At 37.5% G+C, this 26,479-nt stretch overlaps 1 protein-coding gene across 4 annotated transcripts in view; it reads right to left on the bottom strand.

The window, feature by feature from the left end:
• Window positions 1-26,479, bottom strand: part of pde4d (phosphodiesterase 4D, cAMP-specific) — a 210,727-nt gene that overhangs the window by 47,190 nt on the left and 137,058 nt on the right. Inside the window, exon 1 of one of the 4 annotated variants that reach the window (XM_032578261.1) lies at window positions 7,805-8,717. The exons of the other annotated variants lie outside the window; for them this stretch is intronic. Within the exon in view, the coding sequence (XP_032434152.1) occupies window positions 7,805-7,893 (89 nt within the window). The 5' untranslated portion in view covers window positions 7,894-8,717. Of the gene's footprint in view, window positions 1-7,804; window positions 8,718-26,479 lie in introns of those variants that run through there. 4 annotated transcript variants of the gene reach the window in all.

Raw genomic sequence — 26,479 nt, 5'->3', positions numbered from 1 at the left:
GTAGGTTAACAACAACATAAAAATATATTACAGGTAAAATACCTTTTGCAAGGGATATTTCTAACAAAAAAGGGGTGTAGCACAATAATATTTCTCAATTAACGAAGTGGTGTATGTTTGGTTTAGCACTGTCCAGTCATTGGATATGGTCTTTAAGACAGTTTGTGATTAATGAAACATTTAATCTGTCAAAAAATAAATTCCAAAAGGAAGCATTTGATTTTGTCGTGGGACATTAAGATCACATTTTGGCAATGAAAACACAATCTATGTACTCATCAAACTTGGACTGGATTGTTGTATACTAATTACAAATTTTGAAACCACGTGTTGTAATGCTTTTATGGTATTTCCATCCATGCATTGTCTATACCACTTATCCTACTGTTGCCTTTCAATCATCCTGAATCAGTCCACCCATTTTCCTCTGACGTTGAGGCATTATTCGCACAACTGCCACTCGATGGATATTTTCTCTTTCTCAGACCATTCTGAGAGATGATTGATGTGACAATCCCAAAAGTATCTGAACTACTCAGCTCTATCCAATAAATGTGCCATGTTTAAAGTGGCTTAAATCCCCTTTCTTCCCACTCTGAAAATCAGTTCTAAAGTCATCTTTACCACATCTCGATGTCTAAATGTGTTGCTGCCCTGTGACTGATTAATTCAATGTTTGTGTTAACAAGCAAATGTACAGATTTACCAAAGAAGGTGCCAACGAAGTGTATATAACATTCAAGTTTTTAACTTTCTCCTTTAATTAACAGCAACACTTGTAACACCTACTTTCGATTTATACCGAGCTATCAGACGGACCACCAGCTAACCCCCTAGCCTCCAGCGTCTGGTTTCCACACTGTGTTCTTATTGATCTGTCCATCTTGTTGCCTCCGTCCTGCAGATAAGACCATGATTGAATACCCTGCCCAGCAGCTGCTGTGCAGACAGAGACAGTGGCAACTTAGGTGACTAAAATTGGAATGAAATTGATATTTAAAATGATCCCAAAGCCCCCTGAGGGTCTTTGTCTGGAACCGAAGCTCTTGTGTTCATTTCATATGCATTCCAGTGAGGCAGTTATGTAACTATAGTGCCACATAGTTATGCCCATTAGCACCACTCACACTGCTATAGCACATCCAACTTAGGTCTTTCTGTTTTGTGTTTATTAATTATGATAGGTAAAGACAGAATGGCTGTAAGAGTTAAAGTGCTCTGATAAGTGAATTCAGAGGAAACAACCTATGCACTTTTCTTTCATTTCAAGCAAAACAAGTAATGTAAAAGTAAATATTTCTAAATGCCAGCTGCATCACTGAGTTGATGACAAATATGCACAAAGGTTAACTTATTTTATTCAGACAACTGAATAAAATAATATGCTCGGTTATCTCTAATACGCTCAGTTATCTTCATAATCCAAAAGCTGCGTGTGTTTGGACTACACTGGTCTGCCAAAGCTTGTTTTTGGCACACCGAGCGAGGATAACAGAGAATGAGGACAATCCTCATTCTGCACTGTAGCTCATCTGATAGGTTTCATGGAACACATGAGAAGTGAGAAAGATGAAAAACAAGGGAAATCTACTGTAGTGTAAATAGGTGGCACAAAAACACAATGTGAAATCCAAGAGAAGCAATGTGTGACACACAAATTGGATGATGAAGCAAGCAGAAGGCTGGGACAGAGAGGAAGGATAGGCATGCCAGTAATAACTGACTCACTACTTGTATGAATTAAAATAGAAATAAATAACACTGGACAAACAATGAAATGACCATCAGTGGGAGTGAAGAATTAAGTGTGAAATGGTGAGCTGATTGTTTATTAGTTCAAAGAAGGGAATGTATTAAAGTCCAAAAGGAAAAAAAAGGTTACAATCTGAACAGAAGTGACTATTGAACTGCAAGCACATCAACAGGGGCATGCCTGATATGCTTCAAGTATTTTCTAAATCAATTTAACACTGCAATGCTTTGAGGAAAAACAAACCGACAAGAGCTTTCTTTGCCTTACTGCCTAAAATCTGACTGACTGTCGCTGAAACGACTTACAAATATTATTTTGAAAGGGTGGTCACTTGACATGCTTTAATAATTATTCAGCACCAGACCCACTTATGTTGTAAAATAAAATAGACTTTGACAATAATTAAGATCCCCAACCTGTCAGCCAAAAATTGGAAGATGCTCAGTTCCCCTTAATAAGCTCTGACTCATAATCAGCAGATCAAATATTGAAACATATTTTTAATTATTATTTACAAGATGCATCAAAACTAAAATCTCCCACCATTTATAGTGTGTTAATCAACCAACTGCATTTATATTGAAGCACTTTTCTGAGGTTAATAAAAAATCTGGTAAAGGTTATTTACATATGCTTTGGTAGGAACAATCTTGTAAGGTGATTAAAAATACTCTATAAGAAAATCTGATAAATAAATATATATATATATATAATATAATTCCCTTCTCACCCACCGCGGGTGGTTCTTATCCTCTGAGCTCGGGTCCTCTACCAGAGGCCTGGGAGCTTGAGGGTTCTGCGCAGTATCTTGGCTGTGCCAAGGACTGCACATTTCTGGACTGAGATGTCTGATGTTGTTCCTGGGATCTGTTGTAGCCATTGGTCCAGTTTGGGGGTGACTGCCCCGAGGGCCCCGATGACCACAGGCACCACTGGCTGGATAGCTCAATAGATAAGGCATCAGTATATCACCCGAGAGGGCAGGGTTCGAATCCAGTCTGGGTCCTTAGGCAAGACCCTTCAAGCTACTGCCTACCTCATACCATGAGAGACACAAAAATGCATAACATGCCGGCTCAGACGTCGCCCGGCCAAACAAGGTCTGCGTCAGGTGTTGGGGAACCAGAGCACCTTGATGACAAATGGGCTACTGGAACAAGACGGAAATGGGCGAGAGATGAAATGTGGATCTGTTGGAATATATATATATATATATATATATACAGTATATACAGTATATATACTGTATATGTATACAGAATCTCAAAACTCAATTATCAAAGGAAGGTAGTTACTACAAGTTTTTCAGTCAGGTTTTGTTCCTGTAGTCTAATTTTCACTGTAAAGTGCACGAGTACCTTGTTCAACATGTACAAGCACAGCTCTTTCATTCATTGTGAACATGAGCAAAGCAGCAGGGCTAACGTGAGAAAACGAAGTGTTAAAAAAAGGAATGTGTGGAGAAGAAAGGAGTGTTAGACTGTGTGGCCTTTTCAGGTGAGGTGAATTGCTAGCACCCTTAATAAGACTGTGTAAGGCAGAATCTCCCCTGCACAGCAGGCTGGCAGAGATTGATGCTGGAAGTGAGCAGCAGACCTGTATTTCATACCCACACATGCACACCCCCTTGCTCATAGCTCACGGAGTGAAGGGACAACGTTGACTGATGAGTGCATCTCCCGAAAACTGACAGGAAGTCTCTGCCGTCCCCAAACAGCACATTTTAGAATCTCTGCCTCGGTTACGACACAATGAGTCGGAGCGATAGAAAGCAATCTAAAACCCAGCTGAGACTAACCCATCGGAGCTGGAATCAATGACAACGCACCATGGGAGAAGCGTCAAAGAAATGAGATAAAAATTCCATGTGTCTTGTTATCTAATAGATAAAATACATCTGAGGTAGCGACTGCTGGGGCCACCAGAAACAAGGAAGGGTGAGGGAGAAATGAAGTAGAGAGAATAAAATCTGAAGTTCTTAAACACCTTGCACACAGCAGATTATCACATCCCAAACCGTCATATTTCCACTGAATCCACTCATGCTACAAGACTGTAGTAAATAGTAGAGGACGGGAAGAGAGAGCAATCGTGCAGCAGAGCATCTGCAATCTTTGCTCTAAATATAGCCTCTCCTTTTCCCTCTCCCTGCTCTCTGAGGCGCTGGATTCACTTAAGTGGATTACTACACAGACTTTTCATCTCCTTTCTGGTTAGTGTTTAATGAAGTTTAGGCAATCATACATCTCAGTTTGTTCATTGCTCAGCTGGAGGCAACACCCAGTGTCAGAATGTGGGTTGAACTGTTACAACATAACTAAAAGCCAGTGTGCATCTGCATTATTCATGGAGACTGTAGTGACTCGGAATCTTTATTAATATTATTAAGCATCAGCTTTTCCATTTTCATCCTACTAATAAACAGCTGTACATTTACGTAGTGATGAAATGAAATCAGTGCATTACAGAAGGTAACTGCCCCTGTGTCTGATGAAGCCTGTAAACTAAATACCAGTTCTCTGTTCTAGGAGTGTAATGGGAGCTTGTAGAGTGAGGCTTTGCAAGACTAAAACATCATGATAGCTTTTATCAAGGGGATTCAGTCTCACAAAGAGCTACTTAATTGATGTCAACATGATTTTGTGTAATCTTAGATTGGAGCATATGTTTGGAACTCTTATTTTGTAGTAAGAAAGGAAGTAGTACTGTGGTTTTGAAAGTATCTACAAATAAAACATCTCAACGGGCTGCCTGATCAACACTAAAAATCTATCTCCAAACTTTGCTTGGCAGGAATTTAAGTATTTTAGGGTATCAAGTGACAGACAAAGTACAAATGGTTTGACAGTGGCAATGAGAATACACTGAGTGGCTAATAGTTGGATGCTAATCAGGAACTTCTTCTTTTTCCTACTAATCTCGATGGCTAATGGTGTATTTTCTTAGTAATAAGAAATCAGATATTTCAAGTTGCCATATATAAATACAACAAAAAGTCAGAATTTCTGTAAAGTCTGAACTCCAACAGGGAAAGTCGGTGGCCACAGAGCAGCAACAAGTACAGCGTCTATGGCTGCTATACATATAACCCTACATCAAGCCATTAAGCAGAGATTCTTTGAAATACAGTTTAGAATTGTAAAAAAAAAAAAAAAGGCAGTTTATTTCTAAATTACTTATTTATAAAATTCACTGAAGGCTGCCTAGAAAGCTATTGCAGATGCTGTAGCCAGAACAAACATACAAAAACGAGAACAGATACTTGTCTTAGATTGGAGCATAAAACATTTGCTTGTTAGAAACCTTTAAATAACATTGGCTTTTCCTAAAATGGGCCTTTTTCTTTCCACTTGGCATTCGCATGGTCCAAACTAACCACTGGAGTCCCCAAAGCATGTTTCTTTGTGTACATGGGGAGCATAAAACAATGACCAGCAGTCTTCAAGTTCCCAGATGAAATCCAAAAGGGCTTATATCATAGTTATTTTGTTCTGTTTTTAGAAGTTATCAGGCTTTGCCTAATTTTATTCCCCAGTGCATGGTGGTTTTTAAAAAATATCTTTTTAATTAAATTTGGCCCAAATTAGCCAGTACTTAGCTGTTTACATGCTACTATCCCTAATAGCATGTGAATTACTAAGATTACATGCAGTTTATGTGCATGCGAACTGCATGCATACAAAAGAGCATTAGCAGTCCTTTTGCTGATGTAATGTTTTTATTTGTTTTAGGAGTAAATGTTTGCAAATCTGAAGCTGTTACAAAGATTCTGTTTTCATAGTATAATGAAGGATCATGTTTATCTTTGTATTATTTTAGATTTTAAATAAGAGGTAACCAAATGTAAGTAAACTTTAAATTTAGAACTCACATAAAAATGTCTGCATCAAATACTGGGAATGTATACTATATTTTAGCTAATCCACAAACCTTGTTAATTAGATATGACAAAATACAATGTAAACAACCCAGTTGGGATCAGCTGACTCGTATGTAAATATTTTGATTTTGTTCACTTCAATGTACCCGTTTTAAGTTTTGGAGTGGCTTAAAAGGTCAAATTTAGATAAAGTAAATTCAAAGCTGAGTGTAAAAATAACTACAATGCTCTACTGTTGTGAGGCTTGTTGAGACACAGAGAGGGCAATGCGTTTCAGAGACAACTGTTGTGACCATCTGAACTTTACAGCCCCTGCAATGGTTTCTTTTTTTAGCCTTCAAAAGCTTTACCTTGCATATTTATGTGCAGAAGAGTGCATATACAAAAGCATACTTTAAACTGAAATAAATTCTATCTTACTGTAATCCTTATGATCTCTTTCCTTTTAGTGCCGCACAGAACAACACAGGTCTGACAGAGAGTAAAGGATGGGTCCATTATCAAGGTGCAATGAATAATACAAGTCTTCCTGAGAGCTCTTTTTTCACTTGCACACACACATCTAAAAGTCACAAGGCTAATAGATTTACTGTGTAGAAAAAAAATCATTCCAAGGTCTGAAGGAAAGTCTGAGAGCCCGATCTTCAGTTTCTCAGACTAATGCTTGCATCTGAAATTTTTAAACAGGACTGAATAGTTATTTGCAACTAGACTGCAAATAACTATTGCAGTTATTTGCAGAACTCAGAATTCTTCTGAGTTAGAAGAATTCTGAGTTGAGTCTGGTGGAGCTGAGTGGGGAAGGTGCAAGGGGAGGGGAGATGTAGAAGCTTGGCTGGAGACTGCAACTTCAAGGAGCTTTGCAGACATCTATGGCGGTTTGTGGGAGCAAGATTTTAGGCACCTCTGAATTTCTGCCATGGGATAGTCAAGGATTCCTCAAACACACAAGGCAACACTCTAGGCATGTTTCTGATGAGAGGATGTCATTATAACATGATGTAAAGCTCAAAAAAGTCAATTTCACATAATAACCTCTCCCTCCTCTCATCCCCCACCTTAACTACATATCTGCTGACTGGTAACTACATCTTAGAATTGTTATTGGTGACTTTAATCAATGGTTATATCTGCAAGAGCAAACCTACATGTTGAAATAAAATAATTCTATGTTTATGAATTAAAAGTTTCCTTGCACTCTACTTCCATAATAAAAAGTCAGTTCTCTTTCTGTCTGTCTCCGTGTGCTGTAGTAGGTCTGGCTGGCCATGCTTATGCTTTCCACTCTTCCTACTATAGCTCAGTGCTGGAAAATTCAATAAACAATGCCGTATAAAATATTAAAGCCGCAATCTGCTCAGCTTGATAGAAAGACTTCAAACCAATAACTGGCAAAACTGTACATGCCTTCTCTGCAATATGAACAGATGCCCCAACCAAATCAGGAAAGAAAATCTGCATCACATGGTGTACTTTAACAAGAGATGAGTGTGAGTCTAAGGAGAAACATAACAGGAAATTATAGCACAAGGCTTAGGGACAGTCATAACAGGTAAAGGAAGTTTACTGCAGTTAGGATAAAAAGCTGACAGCTGTGTGAGACAGCAACAGCATCATCTTGTTTAAGGAAATGACACTTGGCTGGAAACCCTTTGTAAAAACTCAACTCACTGGAAAAACCATGTTAGGAATACAAACAATATCCATGTCCCAACATCCCCTCCATCTGACGTCACTGGCTGCTTTGCGTCCCGCCCAGTTTACAACACAGCTGAAAGACAGCTACTCCCAGTATGTATGTACCAGCCTTAAGAAGAAAAACCAACACAGGACAGTCAAAACAGTGTGAAAACACATTAACTAAATATCCTCCCTCCCCGTAACAGCAGTGTGCTGTTGCATTACAACACCACGGTGTGCTTTTGCTTGCTATTTCTGAACTGCCTTTAAGTTTATGGATCAACTAGAGCATTTAGTGTGGGAGAAAATGACAGGAAATGTCTGGCCCATTTAACAATAAATTTCCTTGAATACATGTGAGCTGAGCTTGGGAAAAACATAAAAGGAGAACAGGGATGGGCAAGTCACGAGGGAGCGCTTCGCATACAATTAAAACAAGAAATCGCCATAGAGTCCCACAAAACGTATTTCACTTGTTGCTGTAAACTTACCATATCCACGAGTGTCGTCTGACAGGAAACTGACTGAGGTGCATCATGGACCTGTCACAGCGAACACCTGGAGATTGTCCCGGCTTCATTCCAGAGCTGTGTCAGGAATGCCCTGCACCCTTGGAGCCCCTCTTCTACAAATTAAAGTTTTCTATCTATAGATCCTGCCCCATGCTATCTGCAGACCCCTAGACATGATAAAGTGTTCCATAGTTGTGTGAAGTCCTCCTATGTGATGCATTCAGACCTGTCCTTGAGTACAGAACTTCTTGCTTCTTTTGTTTGGTCCTATCATCATTAGAAGAAGTTCCTACTTGTCTCTCAAAAGGCAATCTTTAAAAGAAATAATAATAAAGCACAGCAGAATCCATTAAAAAGTGAGAGAAAAAAAGCTGAAGTTGAAGTATGAAGACTTGAGCCTTGCATGAAGTCAGTTTCTAAGTGAAAGTGTCAGCAGTGCCAACAGGCAGGCGGCCACCCGGCAGGACCAACTAAGCTCTCCGGCCGCTGCTCTTTTTTCCGTGGGATTCTTCCTGCGAAGGCTTGGAAATTACTGTCCCACATCCACATGGTGAACTGGTTCAGGGACTCATTCTTAGCGTAAACATTCCTTTTCCTGAAAGCCGATGACGCCGGTTGGAGAAGGCAGCCACAGTCGCAGCAGCATGACAGAGCATGTTGCACACAGAGAGTCAGTCACACTCACAGGTTCGCTTTCACACTCTCAGCTCTGCCACCTCACCACCCCTTCTTTCTTTGTCTCTCTTGTTTCTCTCTGCCTGTCTGTTCTGCCCAGGGAGGAAATTCAGGATGGAGGAAGGGAGTATAAAAAAAGAAAACAGTATAGCGTCTCTTCAGTTTCTCTCTTACTCTCTCTTGACTTGCTGCTGATCGTCTTTCTCGCCTTTCCTCCCTCCTCCCTCACCCTAGTGGGATGTCCTGACTCTGTAATAGGTATGCCTGTTGTACTCAGTAGGCTAAACCTAATGATCCTCTTAAGGCTTCATTCAGAGGAACAGGTCTGCACAAACACAATTTGCATAAACAGAAGAGTGTATACGGTAATAAGGACAGACTTTCCTGCTCTTTCTAACAGCCTTCCATTGTCATGACAACAACTTCTCCTGTTCATTATGTCAGTCTGTCTTGTTTTTATGACTCTGGGCAGAACTAGTCTGTCTCTGGCTTCTGCATGCCAGTCTGTGAACCATGAAATTTCAAACCACACAATGCAAAATTGTTCTTTTTTTTTTTTGTTCCAGTAAATGCATCCGAGTGTAAAACATATAGTTGACGCATGTGTGATGAAAGCAAGCGGGGGTTTTATGAAGGCACGTTTGCTTCTCAAAACCAGTTAAACTGGATGCCTTTTTTACTTGCAGCAACCTCATGAATAATTCTGCTTTTACACATGATGACTGTGCATATGTTGGAATCTGTTTTTGCATATCTGACTTTGCACTCCTTTCTAAGCATGTGTGTAGAATGAGACTGGAATTGGCAAGGATGCTAAGAGTCGAGGTTGGAGTTACCACTCCCAGGTTGTGTCTGAGTGTGCGTGTTTCTCATTTAAAGCCAAAGTTCCAGTCTTTGTGGTCTGAAAAACAGGATCCAGCGCTGCTTCTTGCACACATCCTGCCTAGCACACACGTCACCAACTTCTTAACTGCTGCCAAAATGTCCAGCCACCTCACCACCCTCTGTATAAACTGGCACCTTTCAGTTAAACCACCATGAGTGGCAGACATCAGGGAGGTAAACTGTGTGGTAACTTAAGACAGGAATGAGTCAGTTTGGGTGGGAGGTATGTAGTTAAGTCACTGGACTTCACACCTCAGGCAGAAGAAAATACAAGGTAAACTGAGTTCACTGATAAAACAAAACCTTTAACAAAAGTGAGATCTTGAGATCTGTTGTTGGTTTTATGTTTGCAATCAAGTCAGCCATACCGACAAGATGCAAGATGCTGATATGTGAGCATTTTTACAGTCACTGTCTTTTTCCTTTTCCTTTCACAACTATTACATGTCTAAAAGACATTTTACTAGATACACCTGTTTAGTATCAAGTTGGAGTTTTTTACATGGAGTTTTGTAAGATGGAGTATTATTCTGCTGGAACTGTCAAAAAGGAAGGGTCATGGTTGGCTGTGGTGATTAAATGAAACTCAATTGGTACTAAGGGGCCTAACGTGTGCCAAAAAAAAAAATCTCCTACACCATTATACCACATGTACCAGTCTGAGCGATTATTATAAGGCCAGATGGTGCTTCCTTATAATAAGGAAGAACCAGATGCTTAAGGATTATAATAAGGAATAAAATTCCTTATTATTTAGTTATATGCACACAATAACTAAACTCTTCAGGTAGGCTCTCTGGTTATAAACAGGGTTGAGAACAGGGTTGTAGTTTAGTCCCAACCTTGAACCTAACATCTGAATGTTAAAGCTGAAATAATTATCAGACCAGGCTGCAGTTTTATTATCTGATATTCTCCAGTTTGTGTGAGCAGGATTACATTAGAGCCTCACTTTCCTGCTCTAGACTGTCAGAGGTAGTACTCAGTGTGGTAAACTGCTGCTGTTGTCCATTCAGCATTCAACATGTTGTGTGTTCAGAGATGGTATTGGTTAGAGCAATTATTTGAGCTACTGTTGCCATTTCATCATCTCAAACTAGTTTAGTCATTCTCCTCAAATATCTGACATGGACATGTCATTTACATGACCGCAACTCCCTAGATATCTCCTGTTATACAGACCATGCTCTGGAAACCCAATAGATACTTGTCCATGAAAATCTAAGAACAGCAGCCTATAAAATATTCAGACCACCCTGTCTGGCAGCAACAACTATGCCACACGCAAAGTCACTTAAGTCATCTTGATCCTCGGCTCAAACTACAAGTTGTTCTGAGTACATGAAGAGACCTAACCACATTGAGTACTGCGACTTGCCGAGTCTCTATTTGTGCTAACAAATGATGACAAATGGAGATCTAATAAAGTGATCATTGATTCTGTATAGATCACTTTGTTCTGGGTTTTCCAAATCTGGCTGGATGTTTTTTCATCGTTTCCTGATGTTCATGGTACAGTTGTTTTCTTTCTGTCATGTGACCTACTTTGACAGTTGGACTTGCATATACTGCTTCAGCTCTGTGTAGCAAATGAAGCTGCGCTTAGCTTAACTTTAGTACTAGTTGTTATACTGTATCTTACAACCTTAAAAGCAAATGACTAAGCAGGGGAACAAATCTTTCTGAAATTTATCTACACATGATTAACTGGAAGTGAACAAACATGCACACAATAACTAAACTCTTCAGGTAGGCTCTCAGGTTATAAACAGGGTTGACATGAGGATGGGGTGTAACTCAAATTGGGATAATATTCTAAGGAAACATTAAAAGGATAAATAAATAAAAACACTCGAATGAAGACTCAGACAAGGACTCTGCATCCACAGTAGATCTCATCTTAATCTGTCATCTGATTAAGATGAGAGAACATCTTTATCAGAACATCCCTTTAAAAATGTAGCAAAAAATTCTTCATTTGTTTCCTAGACCATATTATTAAAACCATCTCGCATACAAGCTGAGTGCACACAGTATGTTTCAGTGCAACTGTATGTGCCAGTGGGTGGTATTGCATAACTGCTGTTGCCCCTTGTGCTGCTCAACACTTGTAAGCTGTCACAACTCATCCTGCAACCTGCGTGAGACCAAAGAATAGAGGAAAAAGTCAACTGAGGAAAAATCTGAGCTTCCAAACAAACAAAGGATAAAGAAAGCAAGCATCAGGGAGATGAGGGAGAAATGGAGAGCGAAAGAGTTGGAGGTTGTTCATGAGTCTTTTGAGCAAGATAAAAATCAGTAAAGACAAGGAGGAGATGGAGGAGCGACAGTGTAGAAGCAGCAGAACAAGGGGAAGATTTATGAACAATAAAAGTAAATGCAGCTGTGATGGAAGGACACAGCAGCCTTGAAACAACAATATGTTCCCCAACACAGCTAACATCATAACTTATAGCAACTATAAAGTCATAGAACAGCATTAACCTATCAACATCTGTGACCCCAGCTTGTAAGCACACAGATAGTTTCCATCCAAAAAATATCACATCATACTCCAATCAGGGCAGTCCTTTCCATTACATTACCACTCTGTCTGTGTAGCTCGGACTCAGGGGGAGGGGGCCGGATTACACAGCGGCACAAGTATACATCGATTTCATGTGTACTGACATTTAGCAAAGTACTTTTCTTCATTTTTCTGCAGATCGATTGTCCTGAGAACACAGGCTGAACGGCCTCTGCAGAAATGGGTCCAGCTAAGCCCTGCAGCAATACCATGACAGCTGCAACTCCTGCTGCTTGCAAAACAAAAACATTATGTATGCAATGCTTTACATGACAAAAGCTTTCAAGGCACATAAAACTGGCAACACAAAATTGTTACAGCTACTACGAAAACTAATCACATTATCAAATTGCTGTTCATTAGCAGATTAACCAGAGAATAAATCAATCACAACAAATGCACTTAGAAACTCTAGTCAATTCATTATCACATTAGAATAAAAATCTTACATATTTAGCTACTGAGTAACCAAGAAAGTCTCACAGACTGACACAAAACTAAACCTCGTGCAATTATTCCCCTGAGGTAGAAAAACTGCCTATCAGTCAGCATGTTGCTGTGGAAATGCCTTGGGCCTGGTCCTCCTCCTTGCCATTCACAGATGGTAATGCAGTGGCATTTCAGCAAAAGGTTAACTCATTCCCCCCTTTTCAAATCAGATATTTGTAATTAGATCCCCACATCTAATAGGAACATGGTGGCTTCAAGGGCCATTCTGTAAAATGTGAAGAATGTTTAAGTAGAGAACAAAAATTACTCACTCATTGAGTTGAGAGGCTTTTCTGACACTTTGATTTTAAAGTGGGCCAAAAGACAGTGAAGGAGGGGATTAATTCATAAAACAAAAACTGGTACATTAAAGCTCAGTGTGAGCTGTGAGTGGTGTAGCTACAGAACATAAGCTGTGCACATTCAGACGGACATTGGAGAATCATAAATGAAACAAGTAATAATATAATCCCATAAATATAACCTTTTTACAGCAGAGTGGCAAGAAGATTGTTACATTTTCTAAAGAAGGCTATAAGAATACCCCTTTGCAGTCTGTCGCCACAGATGGAGGAAACACAAAGAATGTGCAAAAGTAGGTCTGATGGTGTTTTTCTCAGATGTGACAACCCTGAACAATTTTAGCCAACATGCAAAATAAGCCCTAAACATACCACCAGCTCTGCAATGAAATGGCTAAATAAAAGGAGACTCGTGTGTTAGAATGGGCTAGATTTAAATTTAATTCAAAATTTGTGGTGATTGTGTGTGTTATAAAAAATAATAGTCAAGGTGACAAAGCTTTCTAAATGTGCCCCAAATTTACAAGAGATTTTTAGGTCTAAATTAGAGCAACGAAAAGACTGGGTGTTCAAATCAGGTGTTAACTGTTGGGGAAAGAATGAGACTAAATCTGAAAGTGACTGAAAGCACAAATCCCATCATCAACACAAAAAGTATGTGCCATGCTTTTTACATTGTCTATTGCCTGGAAGAATATCTTGCTATATTTATCTCATTTGCATTGCTTTTTCGATAAAAGAATGAGTAAACTGAAATTAAAATCTATTTAGTTTACTACAGTAACAGTTAACAAAAAACAAAGAATAATTTTATATAAATATTTCCACACATAGATGTGTAAATCATGTACGTTTCTTTAAGATTTTTTTAAATAAACAACTAAGATATAATACCACAGTCAATGTGGATGGAATATAAAAAAACTCCAAATCTCCCCTTTTCAATGTTCACAGCATAGAAAAAAAAGACAAATCTGCAACCATTCATCAATCAGCTCAACTGGATTACAGGCCACCATCTGTGCTTAATAGCATCATTAATACAAAGTTAAAAACCACGACTCCAAATGGCGATGTCTGCTGTGAATGCTTCACAAAGCAGTTTTTTCCCCCAAAGCAGGTACAGATGGGAATGTACTGAAATATCAGTGGTCCATTACCACAGGCAATTTTTACTCTAACCCCATCTGGTAACGGTGACTCTCACTAACAGTTGGAACGATCAGTTTCATTCTTCTTTATGATACCTTAATTACCAGATTATATAGGTTCAGGAATCATAACTTGTCCCCTAATAAGCTGACAATAACGGGTGAAAAAATCTTGTGTGTTCTACACAAAAGGTAGGTTGTGGAGTAACAATGCACAAAAACTTAAAACCAAGATTACTGTATGAACTTTTAGAACTGTGTAAGACATATTTTTCTCTGTGCTCTACTTTTTTCTTTTTTGGTTGGTGCGAAGTCTAGTGTGAATTCCCCAGGAAGTTTTAGCATAATAGCCTTTAGGTAGGTATCTTTGGTATTCCACAGTTAGACGTCACAACTTCTAGAGACGCGGCTGAAAAGTGTTTGCTATGTTTTAAAATAATGTAAAATATTAACATGATTAACCCATGGTGCCCTTAACAGAAAATAATATGTGAAGCTATTTTATAGTAACAAACATTACAAATTAAGTAGGTCAGAGATGTTAGTGTTAACTTCTGACCATTTTGATGATTTTAGCTCATAGGAAAAGAAAACTTAACCATAAATATAATAAAAAAATAAATAAATAATTATAATACAATGCTGTATGCCTACAGAAATGGCATTTCCATGTATAATGCACTAAATATACTCAATTTCTGGATTTTGGAAAAAAGTTTTTTCATTTGCATTATATACACACCTATAAAAATCCTTCAGCTATTCAAACTTGTTCTGTCACCCATTGCTCCTTTAGTTTATCACTTTATTTATGGAGTTGGTAAGAACCTCCTGAAAACAAGTTTTCAAAACAGGATGTCTTTAGTTACGGGCTGCAATTGTTACTTCTTTAGTTATTCAGTAAAACTGAAGTTGCAGAGACAACCATTTGCCATTTCCAGTTAAAATAAATACATTAATCAATGACACATTTCAGGAAACTCTTATGTAATGTCATGTCATGTTCAAACTGTGCTAATGATAAAATCCAACATTTAAATTCAATCAACATATTCTTTATCCATCCCAAAGGGAGATTAATATGGTTATTACTCATTTTATGCATGCTTCTTGAAAGAGTTGTAACAGAAAGTGCGTAGGAAAGATGAGTTGTCGTGATCAGTATCATACCAAATTTAACAAAAATAATCTATTAATTTGAGTCATTCTGCATGACCTTGCTGTGCTGGTTTACTGTAAATGTGTCTCAAAATGTCAATCTAAGCTCAATTTGTTTATCCCTTTCTGTATGGAGTTGGTAAAAACTTCCTGAGCATGTTTTCAAAACAGTGACTGCAGACAGGAATTATTGCATTGCCGGTATTCCACAGTTTGACGTCACAGCACTCAGAGGTGTGTTGACACGTGACGCACAATGAAAAGCCACAAGCCACAAAGTCTAACTTTTGAATTTTCATTGCTGAACGAAAACTGTGCTTTAATGAGTTTTACAAGCTCAACAACATAGCAGTGCTGCATCTTTTGTTTGTGCCTGTCTCTGATTAGTTAAGGGTTCTAAGGAGCAAATTTGGCAGTTAAGATACAAACATTTTATCTGGCATTAATTACCCATTTTTAATGCCACTCTGAGCATAATCATGAAGATTACATATAATTTTATATCTTACCTTTCAAATCTATAATTGTTTTGGCTCTGTGCAGCACAGCGGAACATGTGTTCAGTTCTTACGCAGTGAAGCATTTGTCGAAATTTTGTTCAGCCTCATTGACTTTTTGGCAACACGTCCTCTGAATGGGATCGGACAGTGACCCTGCTCCTCGTTTACAAGCTTTCAGAGACCTGTGAATATGCGGGTATGGGCTAAAGATGACAATGATTATCAAGTGTTCTGTCAATTGCCAGCATTGTGCTGAGGATCTGCTGCCATCAGAGCGTAAATGCTCCTCTGCACACTTGAATGAGAGCTTTGTGCCTGGGCCATCAAATTAAACTCAGCCACTCACGCGGTAGGGGTGAGTGCATTTTGGAAGCTTGACACTCTGGGAGCACTCTAGTTAAAGCGTCATAAAATTTCACTTCTCGCCAGTTTTTGTCTACTTTATAATTTAAAGTTTCTTCACTCCTTCAACAGCCTGTTGCTGACGTAGCAAAAATAAGTAAATAAAAAAAAGAATACAGATCCATCTCAAATTAGAAAAACCCTGAAAGTTGATTTATTTAAGTGATTCAGTTCAAAATGGAGAACCTAGATAATACATAGATTCGTTAAATAGAGAGTAAGGTATTTCGAGCATTTAGAATAAGGCAAAACCAATAAAGGATATTTTACATAAAAGTTCATCAAAGTTATGCTAACTTGAGTTTTCCATCAATGACACTAACAACAAGGGGTGTTAGCCACAAGCAATCATTGCTAGTGATCTAGCCAAGGAACGTGATGGAAAAATGTAGGACAAAATGTATGCACAAGCCACAGGAATAAGCCAAGCCTTGACAGGACTGTGAAACAAAGTTGATTCAAATTTTGTAGGGCTTCACAATGTATGGACTGCGGCTGGAGACAGCGCTAACAAAAGACACCAGTATCTAGAACAAGGGCTGCAACTTTCCCATTTCTTTTATTAGCCGGTCATGAAGCTAAGACAACAAGGCTTCATTAGCATTCAATTATTTATGCAATAGTAGCCTAGATCAAATAATAAATTTATATACCATACAGTACAGTAGACTGACATTTCCCTATATTCAAAGTATTTTCTCAAACTCAAAATCAGAATAGCTTCATTGCTCAAGACTGTTTGAACAAACAAAAAAATGTGACTTTGGTTTTCTGCTGGTCTGATGTAATATTAGAGCTTCTTTAAAATTAGCAGAAAAAATGCTTGAAATACATCACACATTTTTGATGCTTGATGTATTTCATCATCTTTATATCACAGAAGATATGAATCTGATATGCAGATTCATATGTAATGTATCTGCATATCAGTTTCACTATAAGTTTAAAAAAACCTGTAGCCTCTTTTGCTTATTTTAAAGAAGAATGCATTTTTAGCTTTCACAAATGTCAGTGAATCTAATATGCTATAAAAAAAAGAGGTCTAATGGAAATTTATTTTGCTGGAACAAACTTATGATAAATATACCAGATTAAAACAAGATCAGATTTAATTTTCTGGCCCATTAATTGTCCTGGGACATATTAACCACCTCTATAATGGTGTTTTGTAAACAGTTTCAGTCTAATACCCTCATGTTTCATTTGTTGTAGTTGTCATGTTTCATATTTGACATCATTGCTTCAAGCCAATTAGATCCAACAGGGATAAAGAAATGACTGGATACATTCATTTTATTAATGTGCTGCACAAACTAAGGTGTGTATAAACCTGTTGAAGGCATAATCAACAACTGAAAGCAACCGGTTAAATAATCTACACACCCTCCATTTCTAACCATGGTCTCAGCTCTGTTGCTCAACAGCTCCAAAAATAGACTTTTCCTGCATTGCACCATCGCCGTGTCACCGTTGCTGCCAAAGCGCTTGACTGGCTCCCTCTGGACTGTCTGACTAGTCTGAACCTTAATCACAGGACTGGATGAACCCAGTACATATTTGGGTGTGATTAGCTGTTCCTCTGAGAATTTATATGACCCAATGATGACCTGCAGTGATTAATTGATTATCATTGGCTCAAGGGAAAAGATGAGCCTGTGGGTTGCAGTGACTAAAGCACAAGACCGTTAGGATCCTGCTCTGAGTTGCCGGTTTTTAGATTTAGGTTTTGTTATTTGTCATTAAGATCTGGAGCAATAAAAAGTAAATGCTAAAGATTACCTTGTGATTTGAAAAAAAATTTCATTTTACAAGCTTTGGCATAAAACTGATGCATTCATTACCAGGAATTCTTATGTATTTATTTATTTATTCTACTACACAGAAAGCACATTTCTTTTGACTTAAGACACATTTATTTAAGTTAGACAGAAAAATGTCTAGAGCAGTTATTATTAACTTATAATGATTTATGCACTTAATCATTTTGTTTCACTGGAGGGCCAAGTGGCACTAAAGCTTTCAGCATTTGTGGATTAATTCTTCCCAGTGACACAATTACTTATTTTCACTCTCAGACAAATAATAATAATAATAATAATAATAATAATAAAAAAATCCAAATCTTCATAAATTATAGTTTCAAACTGGTGAATAAAAACGCTAAATGGGTTACCAACTAATTACACCCTTACATTAAAAATCATAAGACATATGGTTATTTAAAATAATAAAGACACTGTTTAATAAATACACAAAGTTCCTAATACAGCAGTTATGTAATGCAGCTCCTTCACGTCTATTTTCCCTTTGAGGAATTTGAGCTACACCTTTTGAACACTGAGCTCTGGATGCAGAAAAACGGTCAGTATGCCACTTCACTGAGTAAAAACAGAAGTTTTATTAGTTGTATGTTGAGCAGAACTAGTAAGCAACTTCCATCACCCTGCTCTTAAGACCCTGATAAATATCTAACATCTGTGAGTAGAAAACAAGAGTCTGCCTCCCTCATTGGAGAAGAATTCAAACACAAATAAAAGTTTGAAATGTCTGAGGCCTTTATCTTGAGAGCATATAAAAAGCTAGACCGATTTCTTTCATACAAACGGGGATGCCTATTTTGTGTTTTTAAAAAAGCAAAAGTAAATTGCTCTTGTCGACATTTGTTTCTTCTTTCTATAAACATGTTTACGATGCGTCCAAACATCACTCAATAATTTTCTGAAACATTAGAGTCCTGACCCTGCATGTTGATTGGGATTGTGGACGTAAAATTTTGTAAGTAAAAATAATGTTATGCAGTAGAAATAACAAAAGTCAGATTAATTTCCTGTCATGTACACAACATGGGACATTTCTGTCATGCAGAAATGTCCCATGTTCAGTCTGGACAAATTTTAAAGTGAGGCAGTTACTGTGGCTCAAACCAAATAAACAAATCAAACAAAGAGATAAGAGACTGAATATTATGGTTGTGAGAGAAAGAAGTACAAAAGTCACTTATCTGGATGAAGAAATCATGTGAGTGACTATATCAAGTTTTCTTTATTTTTCTGAGGCTGCCCTAAATCTCATTAAGGGGTATGAATTATAAAGAAGGAGCAGCATGTAGGAAAGAGCTCTGTGGGGGATTTGTCTGACATTAACCTGGTGAAGTAATTACATGTTATAGGGAGGTTTGCAGAATGTCAAAAGAGCTTCCCCTGAAAGCAACTCATTCGCTCAGCAAACTGGAGAGCTTATACAAACACTTCTACAAATATGTAGACATTTGTCTCACATTTCAGTTTGGATGTGGCCATAAAACAAGCAAATACACGGCATGTAATGGAAGTGCATGCAAATCAGATATCAAACTGCTGGGACACAGATATTTATAACATTGGAGGAGAGACACATTAAAACAAATTGAAAAAAAATGGGAAAAAACAACTTTAAACTAATTTTAAAAAGAACTGTGCAAAGTTTGAGATATGAATGTGAAGACTTTCTGCTTAATCTTTAACTGTGTGTGACTAATTTTCAGATTTCCGTTACATTTAATTCAGTATATTTCTCTCTTCCTTTGTTCTCATACACAGGAAGTGCTCTAATTGAGCAAAATTATCCAGTGCATAAAAAGAAAAACTACCGCACAATCAGATTCCTACAGTTTTCCAAACGTATGTAGAAAAGCAAAACCACAGCACAACAACCTCCATGAGTTCAACTACTTGACAGGCAATCCTTTCTCTCACCAAGTAATGAGCAACGAATCCTTCAGCGTGTCAAATCCGGTCTTGAATAGATTCATCTATGTTTTCACATGCTGCATTCACTGTCTGGAGATTTGGCTGGGTAAAAGGGTTGTCCATCAAACACCACCAAGCAGGAGATCAAGAGAGAATGCATGATGAGATGCACACATTTGTAACACATGGTTTTACCATTTACCGTGGTTTGTTTTTAAGGCACAGATTAATTTCTTGTACAAAGTCCCAATGAGAATCCAAAAGCTTTGTAAGACACCTGGAAATATTTATGTTGCAATATGATGACCATGCCCACATTTGTTTACAGAGTTGTTGCTGTTTATTTTGTGTCATGGTGGCTGGGTGTTTGGTGTTTTTCTCATGAGGTTTTATGTTCAATCTTGTTCCACAGGTTTCTGCTATTCGTTGCTTTGTCTGTGGGTTTGGGTTCTTAGTTGTCCTGGTGTCATGTTTTATTTCAATTAGATTACTGTTTTGTTTCCATTTGTCTCAACTAGTTCTCATGTCTGGTCTTGTACATATTCATTATTTTCCTTGTCTTGGCTTTGTTTTAGCCTTGATTATCCGCATGCTTCAGTCCTGTTATGTTGTAGAATGTTGTAGAATCAGTGATTCTTTAGTTTCATTTGAGGAGTTTTTATATCTGTTAGTTTGGTGAGCCCTCATGTCAAGTGTTAAAAGTCTGATGTAAGTTTAAATACATTTTCACCATGTCTTGCCTAAGTTGTCATTTGCATATTGGCTTTTCCTTGCCTCCACCAATCATGTATTATTCTTGAGGTTTGAGGAACCTTAAGAATAATACAAGACTCTTGTTGTATGAATATAGTTTTATTATGCCCTTATGAGGCCCGTTTCCAATTCCAAATGCAAAAGACCCATCAACCACCTCATTAGTTATGCCTGTTCAACTGCTCCAACATTAATAGTGAATCAACCAATCACATTGCAGCAATTTTAGCCTTTTAATAGTTTCTATGTGGAAAATACTATTTGCTGATTTTCTAATGAGAATCAGATTGAAACAAAGGTGAGGTATGGTTGTTGGTGCCAGAGGAGACATATTGAGTGTTTCAGAAAGTGCTGATCTATTGGGATTTTCACTTCTTCACTGTCATCTCTTAGCTATAAAGACTGTGGTCTGAAGAGGAGACTATAGCATCTTGTGAGTGAATGTTGTGTGGATATAAATGCCTTGTTCATGTTGGAGTGTGGAGGAGAACTGATACACTGATCCATCCCTTTATGACCACAGTGTGCCTGTGTTCTGCTGGCAACTTCCAGCAGGATAATTAGCCATGTTACTGAGTTCAAATCATCCCATACTGGTTTCTTCAGCCTAACAAGTTCACTGTATCCCAGAGGCTACGGCAGTCACCAGATTTCAATCTAACCAAGATACTTTAGGATATAATGAAACAGGAGATTTGCATCATAAATATGCAGCAGACACATCTGGAGCAACTGTGTCGCACTATCATGTGATTATACACCTAACTTACTGATAAATGTTTCTAACAAGGACAAAGAATTAAGCCAAAAAGGTCTGTTGTTGAAACCATGACCTGTACTGTGTAAGAGGTGGTAATATGGAGGTAAAGTGGAGGTGTTTAGACTGAGGGAGGCACTCTGGGCCACTGGTATAGAGCATGACAATGTATGAAGAGAAGGAGAAATTCAGTGTTACAAATTGTGTCAAGCCATGAAAGTGTTTCAAAGTTTTCCAAATGTGTGGATAATCATATGACAAACAAGTTAACTCTTTTGGTAGGTTTCATTATTTTCTGAAAAACTGTCATTCATTTAATACTTTTTGTGTGTAGGAAGGATCAACACAGAACATTTTTGTCAAGAAAAAAAGAAAAAAAGCATTTGTGGGTAAATCTGGTTTCAGTTTAATAACCAGAACAATAGAGCATGAATAAAACGCCTGCCAAAGTGATGAATCACTGTGAAGTAAACTGTAAAATTGACTTCCGCAATCAGAAGTAGGCTTATAATTACAGTGTTCTAGAGTAAGTATATTCACTTCAAGTGTCATTTATTCAACGATAATTAATTCGTAACCTTTACAGGCATAAAAATACTAAAATATTTATTTAACACTAAAGCTGTGTGCCAACATAATATTTTATCCTGAAAGAGTCAAATTTAAAAAAAGAAAATGCTTCAATTTTTAAAATAGCATTTATAAACAATCCTAATTTTATGTGTGATATGTCGGAGGACATTGTACACCTGAGTGAAGCCGACAGACATGGTCAAGGATTAGACAGCTGTGACCATGCCACCGTTGTCCTGCTGCAGCCGGCCTTGTGACATTTAAAAGCCAAACTTTCAGCTAAATCTCACCATCACCACAGGAAACCTGTCAGCACAGCAGAACCCCCAGGCAGGAGGGGACTGCTGTGAGCCCGAGACATCACATGGAACATTTTTACTGCAGGTTGAAGAATGAAGGAGCATTTAATTGAGTCAGTTCCCCTAAATATTTTAAAGAGACAGTGTTGCAACTACAGAGTTTTAAGATGTGTCAAGAGCCTTTAAAAGTCAGAGAGTGGGTGAGAGGCTGTGTGTGCGTGAGGTTCATTATATGCATGTGAAATCTGTGGGAGGCTGGGGGCAATTAAGGTCGGTGGGATGAACTTCTGACATCATGCTAGACAGAAAAAGAAAGCAGTACTCACAAACAGTCTGCTGTGAAATCAAAGACATTTTGGTGGAGGTTTGTCAAGTGAGCCGACTACTGAAGTGAAGAATAGTTCACACTCAAACATAAACAGATGTTGAGCACAGAAGGAAGGAGAGTCGTTTGAGATGACTAGGTCTACGTCTTTCGGTTTAGCGTATGCGTAACTGTGGTTAAAAGCATGTGAGTAGTACTGGGTATGTAGCCCACAGCAGGCTTGCACGTGTGCACATGTGCTCATTTCTTATTATGCACCTGTGTGTTTCACATGATAAAGCAAAGAAACAGGACAGTTAAAAAACAAGATGGGATCATGAATCCATCACTATTTCTAAAGTTGTATAATATCTGCCACATTATCTTTGTTGAAAAAAAATGACCAGAAAACTCAGACAGACAGAAGAGTAAACTAATTCTATATGAGGCTACTGTGATCTTTCTGTGTAATAACACATATTTTTAATCAAGAAATAATTTGTTTAAATTATTTTTATTCTTCTTATCTTTTTGTTTTTAGCAAAACTTATAACTGTTTTCCACCAAACTGATATGTGTATGAAGAGTCGTCTGGGTGTTGTGACCAACATCACCATGTAGAAACAGTAGCTCATAGCGGATAAACTGCTAATGCGTGTTATTGTTCAGTTTCACTTCATCCAGCCCAAAAAAAGTTATAGATGATGTTAATATCTAGATGAATCTGTTTTTAATCAAACTCAAAGAATAGCTAGAGATGATAAGACCTGCGTAAAAATATATTCACATATTTTTGTTCAATTATTCCCACCAGCAGATGTTGATGCTCCAGGGCACGATGGCTCCCAGCGACCCTGATAAAACTGTCTACATTAGATGTAAAACAGTTTCTGTCCCTGCATGTTTCACCAGGGGATGTCCAGTGTGTCAAGTGACGCATTGTCTATTTACATGCCGTTTGTGTGTCACAGGCTGCCACAGATTTTTTTAACATTATAAAATATTTCACAGCAATAGAATCACAGCTCTGCGACATTAGCTGTACTACCCATAAGTGCACTTGAATGTCAAATCAGTGATCCAATAAGAAAAATTTAAATTATCTCATAGTGCAAAGCTCCATCTGATGTACTCTGTCACATATTTAACCAGGAATGTTAAATAATTGGATTATCCATAGAGCATTTAAGCTTCATTATAGATTATAAAGTATATAAAAGACAAAAAACAAAGGCAGCATTTCAAAAATACTTAATTTAAAGACGTGACGGGATTTCACGTACCACAAAATGCTCATTTCTTCAAATTTAGGCAGACTAGGTATGGACAAGAAATCAATAACAATATAGACATATGGTCAGTATCAGCAGATAATACATCTGTTAGAATCTTCAGTAATTTCACTATTTTTACTGTGTTTTTAAAATGTTTAAATTTTCAGCTTATTTTGAGTTAAGTAATTAAAAATAATCTTTAAATGTTTTTACTGTCAAAGTAATAGGTATGAACCTACCTACTGGAAATAACTCAAAGGTTTCACTCAGACTTTCATCAAAGGGGAAAAATTACAGTTGTTCTACTTTCAATCTACCGATATTGTGAAAGCAATGACTTCCACGTCTATGCCTGAAACTACAATCAGCAGCTATAATTGGATGAATCACACTGAGGACACAATTTTCAGCCCCGCTGAGTGTGAACTAACTCGGAAATAGTGATATAATTGACGCCAAAGGTAACATCAAACACATGAAAACAGCAGTATGAAATGTATGATGGAAAATTATTCTACCAAAATAAATATTTGTTGTAGGGTTTTTTTTTTAAATCACACAACAGATGGAGATTTAAAAAGTTTAAAAATAAACAACTACAGGAAAAGTTAATTACAGACAACATAGAAAAGCCCTTAGAAAAATCAGTATGAAAAAAAAAATTCCAATATGAAAAACACAGAAAAAGGTTTGAAGGAGTGAAACATGAAAATATTAAAGATCTAGTTTGTTTCATGGCAGTCTAAATAAAGCACACCTTTGAACTGAATGCCATCTAAAGTGGAAAAAATTACATCTTTTGTGCCATCCTGTTTGAGAATTCTCTATTTGTGGTATTCAGCAAAGACACTCATGCTGCAGAGTACTACTCCCTGGGAAAAGGAGGAGCCATTCCGAAGAGTGACGTACTCACCAAAATATTTATACTAGGATTTTACAAGTCATAGAAAAGCTGGGACTCCTTGACGTCAGAAGACAAAATGCCAGCCAAGCAGTAGTATTTCCATGGATTATCCTCAACATACTTTGAAACACATTTAATTTGCACAGAAAAAATAGTATTACTATCACAATAATATTATAATAATACTTTTACAAATATTGGAGAGTTTTTAAATCATGTCCATTGTTAACAGTTAACCCAATTTAATTGCGACTAATGCTGCACAGGACACTTAGGCCTTAATCTACTGTGAATCCCATCAGTTCAATTGGCCACAAAATGTCACTTCTGCATAGTTACCAACATTTAAATCACTGACGAATCCTTCAGAGTCTTTCATACATGAGTCAGACAACTACAGTGTAGATGCCTAAGTGTAAAACATTTAAGGTATTAAGGTTTAGTTTAAGTTTGGCCACCTGATTCTGATATTATAAGTCTACGCCTTTGTTGCTCAATTGTTACTGAGTAACATTGATAATTGTATATCTACTGCCTCAGCCTCTGCAACACATCTCCCACCTGGCAGGGAGTACAGAAGTGTCTCTGAACTCATAACCCATGGGTGGATGCAGGGATGTTGGAGGGGCAGGAACAGAAGCAGTGGTAATTCATTAAATGCATACTGAAGCAGAAGCTTCAGTATGCATGCTCCCAGATATAGACTCTCCAGAGTCTATCTTTGAGGGTTTGCTTGATATGTTCTATGTAATATGAAAAAATATCAAATGTGAAATAGGAATTGAGATGGAGTTAATTGTCATTTGTCAAAGGGCAAAGTATAATAAAGGTTCTCTATCTGTGTTATAAACATTTTTTAGTGGCAACATGAAAATTAAGATTTAAATAAATTACTTGTACATGTCATAAAAATATAGAAAAGTAAATTTACATTGAGTTCAAATATATATAATATTAAACTTCCACATTTTTAAAGCATGAATACATTTAGTCAAGTCTGTTTTTGAAAGTGTACTGCAACATATGCTGGTGAAATAACAATATGCATTGGCGGCACTGTGCATTATCTGCTCATATGACCTTGTAAGTGTAAATTAGTCTCTATTGCATTAGAGACATCACTGGCCTACTGATGCAAAATAATGGGCCTGCTTTTCAAAACCCTAAAATTGTCTAGCTTTTCCAAATCATTCTGCAAATATATTTTAAGACTATACCAAATAATATTATGTACTGAAAACAGACAACTAAGATACCAGACAAGATTTGCATATGGGATATTTTCCAACGGTTAGACACCAATGCTTTTTAGTGTAATTTAAACCTTTTTATGTCAGTCACTGTTCCAAATTTCCTCTCAGAAAAGCACACATCTTTGCAAAGTGAGAGCAGCAGAAATGGGCAAATGAACAATGAACCTTTGACACCAAGATCATTTAAATGTCAGGTTAGAGGCATTATTAAAAGTGTCAGCAGTAATAATGGATACATGCACCTCTTCCAAATGCAAATCTGTCATTACTGTAAGAGAGTCATTTCATCTACAGTATAGAGCAAGGATGGCTTGTTGCAGACGTCAGTCAGCTGTTGTGAATAAGAGAAAGTTTTCTTGAGCCATTGTAAGACAGACAACGGTTCAGGCTGTGAAAATAATGGCCTTGAGTCATTCAGTTGGGAGTTTGTGGTGATGTGGCTGCAGCTTTGGTATACCTGTACCTACTGCTCAATGAATTAAAAAAAACTGCACATTTATGAAGGAGACTTTAGGCAGTTGCTGTTTAATAAATTTACTCAAATTATGCAAAATAGATGTCTTTTAGGATTAAAATAAACTGCATAGAAAATCTGTGGGTCACCTTTAAATGTAACAAAATCCATTTGAAGAATGAAATCTCATCTAAAGATTTCTTTTCACAAAGAGATATGTCATTTAT

Source organism: Xiphophorus hellerii, chromosome 12, assembly GCF_003331165.1.
Source record: "Xiphophorus hellerii strain 12219 chromosome 12, Xiphophorus_hellerii-4.1, whole genome shotgun sequence".
Lineage (NCBI taxonomy): Eukaryota > Metazoa > Chordata > Actinopteri > Cyprinodontiformes > Poeciliidae > Xiphophorus > Xiphophorus hellerii.
This window is presented reverse-complemented; position numbering and strand designations above follow the sequence as displayed.